This window comes from Austrofundulus limnaeus, unplaced genomic scaffold, assembly GCF_001266775.1.
Source record: "Austrofundulus limnaeus strain Quisiro unplaced genomic scaffold, Austrofundulus_limnaeus-1.0 Scaffold110, whole genome shotgun sequence".
In the NCBI taxonomy this organism is placed as follows: domain Eukaryota; kingdom Metazoa; phylum Chordata; class Actinopteri; order Cyprinodontiformes; family Rivulidae; genus Austrofundulus; species Austrofundulus limnaeus.
In genome coordinates, this window is record NW_013952512.1 from 778,954 (window position 1) to 785,934 (window position 6,981).

At 34.2% G+C, this 6,981-nt stretch overlaps 3 protein-coding genes across 3 annotated transcripts; all 3 read left to right on the top strand.

The window, feature by feature from the left end:
- The first annotated feature begins 195 nt into the window (after nucleotides 1-195).
- LOC106521495 (olfactory receptor 2AT4-like) lies at nucleotides 196-1,167 on the top strand. Its single transcript, XM_014014081.1, has one exon. It carries the CDS (start codon nucleotides 196-198, stop codon nucleotides 1,165-1,167), a length of 972 nt encoding a protein of 323 aa, XP_013869535.1.
- Nucleotides 1,168-3,203: 2,036 nt separating this feature from the next.
- LOC106521502 (olfactory receptor 2AT4-like) lies at nucleotides 3,204-4,284 on the top strand. The gene has a single exon (XM_014014089.1). The coding sequence runs from the start codon at nucleotides 3,204-3,206 to the stop codon at nucleotides 4,176-4,178; it is 975 nt and encodes a 324-aa protein (XP_013869543.1). The 3' UTR covers nucleotides 4,179-4,284.
- A 1,718-nt stretch (nucleotides 4,285-6,002) lies between these two features.
- LOC106521496 (olfactory receptor 2AT4-like) lies at nucleotides 6,003-6,962 on the top strand. The gene has a single exon (XM_014014082.1). The coding sequence runs from the start codon at nucleotides 6,003-6,005 to the stop codon at nucleotides 6,960-6,962; it is 960 nt and encodes a 319-aa protein (XP_013869536.1).
- Nucleotides 6,963-6,981: the final 19 nt, after the last annotated feature.

Below are 6,981 nucleotides of genomic sequence, written 5' to 3' on the forward strand. Positions count from 1 at the left end.
GTTGTTTGTTTGATAAATTTCCCATTGAATAATTTTCCTTTATAAATTAAGAGAGAAAACAAAAACATTTTGTAAAAAAAATATAATTTTTTTAAATTCATTACTTATTAAAAATGGAATTTAGATAAGATTTGTACAAACATGTTTTCAATGTGTCGTGTGCTTTTCAGTGTTTTAGGACTTTTCTTCTTCGTCATGTCAGAGAGAAATGACAGCAGAGTGACTGAATTCATTCTGACTGGATTCCCTGGACTTCATCCAGAGTACTATGGTCTTGTTTCAGCTCTTTTGTTCTTTGTGTATTTGATGACTGTCATAGCAAATGCTACAGTTTTACTCTTATTTGCAACTAACCGCTGTCTCCATAAGCCAGTGTATTATATCATCTTAAATGTATCTGTATGTGACCTTCTGTTCAGCACAACAACTTTACCTAAAATCATCAGCAGGTATTGGTTTAAATCAGGGTCCATTTCATTTAATGGCTGTTTTGTCCAAATGTTTTTTGTTCACTATCTTGGTTCAGTGAACTCTTTTATATTTTTCCTCATGGCTTTTGACAGGTATTGTGCAATCTGCCATCCACTCAAATATACAATTGTTTTTACAAAAATCAGAATACTTATTCTCAGTCTGACTGCATGGATAATGGCCTTTGTAATTCCATTAATGTTAATAATTAGAGCATATCCTCTTCCTTATTGTGGCCCAAATGTAATCAGTCATTGTTTCTGTGATCATATTGGGATAACAGTTCTGGCCTGCACTGACAGGACCCCATATGCTGTACCAGCTGTTATCAGTGCAATGATTATTCTCCTTGTCCCTCTGGCTTTTATAGTTTTCTCGTATTGCTCCATACTTATGGAGGCAAGCAAGATATCTGGTTGGAAAAATTGTCGAAAATCTTTGTCAACATGTAGCACTCAGCTGATAATAATCTCACTTTATTATTTACCAAAATGTTTTGTATATTTGGCCAATAATGTTGGGATTAGTTTCAGTGCAGATGTGCGTATTGTAATCGTAATGCTTTACAGCCTTGTTCCTCCAATGGTCAATCCTCTGATTTACTGCCTGAGAGCGAAAGACATAAGGAAATGTTTGTGGAAGCAGTTTTACAGAATTGTGCCTCCAAAGGTACAAGTTTCAACAATCAGTACCTGAGAAATCAATTTGTTCTAATATCTATCTTCGAAACTAATATTTTTCTTAGGAATGGTTATTTTTAAACAACACAGCCCTCATGATAAAAGAATGTGCTACACGTCAACTTCACTTGAAGGCATCAGATTTAAATCTTGTTTGGGGCTTTTTTGTGTGGAATTTGCATATTCTCCCAGTTCCAGCTTCAGCTTTCCATCAATGCATCAACTTCCTTTAGTTTAGAAGTTTAGAAACTTAAAACTTTTTTTTGTAAAATAAACTCAGAATGGGCTTATGTTTAAGTGTTTTGTCAAAAGGACAGAGAGGTTACAGAAAATGAGAACTACAATTAATGATTTTGCGATACGGCTAAAAAGTTTTGTTTCAAGTATATAAAACCCCAAAAGAAAGTTTGCAAATGAGTTCTGGCACTGGCTGGATTTTTCATTATTACCAACCTTAACATAGGTGGCACTGATTCAGTTGTCAGGCTCTAAAAAAAAAGCTTGAAATAGATAACTTGAAGTAAAATAACAAAATTTCTTGTCCCAAACAGCCACTTTCCTCCTCCATGGCTGCATGTGCCTCGATTTTTGTAGTTGTGCTGTGTATGCATGGCTGTTTTCCTCATACCTCTCTGTGGTGGCCTCTCTCACTCAGTGAGGTCTGAAATAGGTTCCATGTCTGACACCAAGACCCTGAACCATAGTGTGTACAGAAAATGAGTGTGATGTAATGGAGAATTTTTTTATCTACTGCAATAAAGTGCTCTCTCTGTGGTTTTAATGAAAGTAGATTGAAGTCATTGTCATAAAAAAAACTGCCATGCACTGCAATTTTTAGCAAAATACTAAATATTGTTGAATAATTTTGACACACATAGATAACACAAAAAAAGAAAAAAAACACAATAAAATAAAAAACCACTAGTGACTATATAAAGCCTTTAGGTGCTTTTTAAATAAAAACATAGATTTAGTCATGTGTCTTTAGATCATATTGCTCTGAATGTTTCCAAACCTCAGCACACTCACTTTAAATTGATGAGTATTGAGCAGGCTGCTGGAGGACCTGATGACAAGCTGTTAAGGTGATTCAGGTGTGAACCCACTGATTTAGGACTTGTTTGGCAAATGTAAAGGCAGCTCTTAAATGTAAAAAACAAAAGAAAGAAATGTTCTCAAACTCTTACAGAATGTTACTAATAGTAGGTGTGACACAACAAATTCAGCAAGATTATAGCCCAGTCTTTGCAAGCATTTTGCTGGCAGCAAATTTAAACTGACCTTTAATTTAAAAAGAAATAACATGAAGGTTTTTTATTTAACTTCAGCATCCAAACTTTAGCGTAAACTGGTTTGTGAATCAACACAAAGTTAAGCTTATTTCAGGTCACATAAAGATTACATACGCTCACAGATAAGAACATAGAAAGAAAACGTTTGAGGGTTTTTTTTAAAGTCACCTGAGAATACCTCCCTCTGAGGATGTGCCTGGTTGGACACAACAACATGCTGATATTATCTGTCACCCACTGATTCTCAGCTTTTAGCTGCTGATCTGCCTCAGAGAGGTAAGGCTCATGGAACAGACTGGGAAACACCAACACCGTAATGACGATTTTACTTTGCTGTAACTTTGTTTAAAATGTATTATATGTTAAGAAAGCCTTATAACAGATTATATGTTGGGTGGTGAAATGTTTTGAAATACAGTCAAAGTGTGTGAGCAAAAATTATGTCATGAATTTACTAAAAGGCAGAAGTGAAATGTCTTTGTAGTTACTTTTACATTTTTATCAGTTTTATGGCTTTAACAATCATCTGTTTTATGAATAAGCTGTTTTTAAGTCATTTAAGCTGTTTTCTTTGCTACAAATGACCAGACCACACATTTAGAATTTATAAAGGCTGAATGTATTGTGTCAGTTGAGACACTATTCAATAAAAGACCCCAAATTCTTTATTACTGATGTATTTATGTAATAGTAATGCGTATAAAATACAATCATGGCTTTCTACAATAATTGTGATTTCATTTTATAGGGATTCAAGAAAATGGTAATCACATTAAACGTCACAAGGGTGAAAAACTTTGTCATCCTTGGATTCCCTGGACTTTCTCCACAGTTCTATGGACCAGTATCAGCTGTCTTTTTTTTCTTCTACCTAACTATTGTAGTAGGAAATATTTCCATTTTAGCAATTGTGTTTTCTGAAAAGACGCTCCAGAAACCTACATATCTTGTCTTCTGTCATCTGGCACTGAATGACTTTACATTTGGCACAACTACGCTCCCAAAGATCATATCAAAATACTGGTTTGGAGATGATCTTATTTCATTTTACGGATGTTTTATACAAATGTTCTTTATTCATTATTTGGGTGCAGTGACGTCTTTTATGCTATCAGTAATGGCTTTTGATAGGTTCATTGCAATATGTTTCCCACTTCAGTACCGTGTCCTGATCACAAACAGCATCATATCTGCACTCTGTGGTTTAGCTTGGTTAATACCCGTGTCTTTTATGTTGGTCATAATAATACAAACCATTAGTTTACCTTACTGTAGATCAAATGTTATTGAGCAGTGCATCTGTGACCACATGTCTTTAATAAACCAGGCGTGTGGAAACAATGCTAAAAGTGTTCAAGTCACAACTTTTTCCCTGGCTATGTTCTCTCTGTTGTTGCCTCTTGCGTTTATCTTATTTTCCTATGTTTGTGTTATTGTGGTGATTATGAAAATGTCGAACACTGCAGGTCGCACAAGAGCCTTTTCAACCTGCTCTTCTCAAATATTCATAACCTGTCTTTTCTATCTGCCCAGGTGTTTTGTTTATATTGCTAATACTTTTGGGATTTCTTTGAGTTTAGATTTCCGCATTGTCATAATCCTGTTGTACAGTCTACTTCCTGCTGCAGTTAATCCAATTATTTACTGTTTCAAGACTCAGGACATCAAGAAGACTTTGGTCAGGAAACTGAAAACAACTAAAGTTGGAATGGAGATAAAAATATGGACCTTGTGAATATTACAATGTGTGTAGGAATTGTGACTGTACAGAAGTTAATGTTCAAGAATAAATACTTGTTGTCACTTTAATTGTTTTTGATTGTCCTCATTGTTTTACTGTGGTCTTGTGGTGTTGCAATAAAAAATGTGCTGTTTTTGCAATTTTTAAAAGTGTAAAAAATTCAACAATAAAACTTTACTTAATTAGTCCATAACAGACATTTTCGTTTTGTGTTCATTAAATAAAAATCAACTAATATACAGTACGTTTTTCTTTGGCCGATGATGCCAAACTTTTCAAATCAGGGCAGCTGATGCTGATATACAACAAAGACTTTTTTTTCATTTAAATAACAACAATAATTGATTAGTTTAAATAAAAGTAAATTTAACAAAACTCGAAGTACTTTGTTTCAGTGCAGATTTTAAACAGTTTCGTGTTGATGTTTATTCACAAACATTATAGTTTTGCAAAAGTTCATACAATAAATAAAACAAAAACTTTTAAAAATATAACATTATGATGATTTTATTTTTTTAGTATATAGTTGAAGACGACTCTGGAAATATTTTTGTTCATTTTCTCACAAATTGGTTTAGTTACTTATTAAAGTGCCTCTGACATATGTTTTTTAAATAAATATATAAATACATTTTTGTAAAGATAGCATTTATAAAATATTGCAGAAAAAAATCACATCACTGAAATGAACAGTTATTGAGATATTCGGTTTTAAAGTAACAGGAAGTGATGTCAAAGAGGAATGTCTCCATGTGAACAGAGCATTGCTACAATGACTAACAATACAAACTGTAGAGAAGAATATGATGTTTCTTTAAATTATTTTGAGTCACTATAGAGAGATGAATAAGATAGAGTTCAAATAACATTGTTTCAACAAACAAAGACCAAGGAGTTTTTGTTATTACATAGTTCCCCTTTGATGTCACTTCCTGTTTCACTTTGGCAGAGCCAAGTTCAAAAGAAAATATGCCAGTTGTGTGGCAAAACAGGTAAAATCCCGTGCTATGTCAACTTTCTTCAATATAAAGATGTTAACTTTGATGTTTTGTATATTTTGTGAGGCTACGCATGAAAAACTATATTAGTAATAATACATTGCAACCACACAAAGACGAAATATGAGTGATAGCTGTGCCTTTTTACATTTTAAAATAAAAGCAGTGATAATAACAAAGGTTGGTAGTGAAAAAGTCACAAGTTTCTTGTTGCTACTTTTTCAGTTGGTCGGGGGGGGGGGGGGGGCATCAGTTATCCTTGCATCCTGATCGCAATGGACAGGAAACAGTAGCTTCCTAGTTTTACAAACAGCTGCTGTTAGTTGAAATTTGACTTTACTTAGTTTATAATGAAGTTAATAAAGTGCCGTATTACCACCCTAACAAGCTGTAGACAGCTCGTAAAAAGAGCTGATATTTGGTAAATAACAGGACCTGAAACAGATAGAGCTGATTATATTTCCTGCTGTGGAAGTCATGAATCATGACAACAGGTGCTTTACATAGAACTGGAATTCATTTGGGAAACTTGCTTGTTGTGTATGTACCTGCTGATACGAAATGCAACATAAAATGTGCAACACATTAGGTGAAGGTAAAGTGAGGTGGAGTATGTTCAGGGAAGCTGATGTTAGTTTCACAGATATACAGAAACAAAATTGTTTGCTTCATTTTGCAACGCACGTTTTGTTAGATTTTGTTTGGCAGTGTATATGTGGGTGTGAAAATTGTTTAGAATTATCTCAAGTTGTGACATCTAATAATCACTAAGACAGTTGTTTCATTTTTTTTAATGTTGTCCAGGTGATTTCAAGTGATGATGATGAACACTAACGTGACGAATATAAAGGATTTTTTCATCCTTGGATTCCCTGGACTTCTGCCACAGTATTACGGGCCTGTCTCAGCTCTGCTTTTTCTGCTTTACTTGGCTATAGCTGCAGGAAATATTTTTATTTTAGTGTTTGTCAGATCTGAACGGTCTCTTCACAAACCAACGTATGATATTTTCTGTCATTTGGCATTAAGTGATTTCATGTTTGGGACTGTAACTCTACCAAAGATCATATCAAAATACTGGTTTAATGACAGCATTATTTCATTTTACAGCTGTTTTGCACAAATGTACTTTGTTYACCTTTTAGGTGCGGCTCATTCTTTCATTCTAATGGTGATGGCTCTTGATCGGTTTACTGCAATCTGTGCTCCGCTGCGTTACACCTCACTTTTCACCAATAACACAGTTTCTGTGCTGTGTGGAGTCTCATGGCTTCTACCAATGTCTTTTATGTTTGGTGTTGTTTTTGATGCTTTGAGACTTCCATTTTGTAACTCAAACATAATTGTTCAGTGCTACTGTGATCATTTATCAATAATAAGCCTTGGATGTGAAAACGTACAAGAGGTCACAGTTGTGGCATTCAGTATTGCCATGTTTAGTCAGATGTTACCTCTGAGTTTTATTATTTTAACTTATTGTGTTATCATTGTTGTCGTTTTGAGAATTTCCTCCTCTGAAAGTCGCATTAGGACTCTGTCCACCTGCACACCACAACTTATCATCACATGTCTTTATTTTCTGCCACGAAGTTTTGTGTACTTGGCCAATTTTGTGGGCTACACGTTCAGCATTTCAGTTCGAACTGTTGTGATAATGATGTACAGTCTTTTACCTGCTGCTGTGAATCCACTAATTTACTTCTTTAAGACAAAAGACATCAAAGAAAAGCTGAAAATAAAGCTATTGCTAAGAAAAATAGCTTTTACTTCCAAAATCTAAAATTATGTAACTATATAAA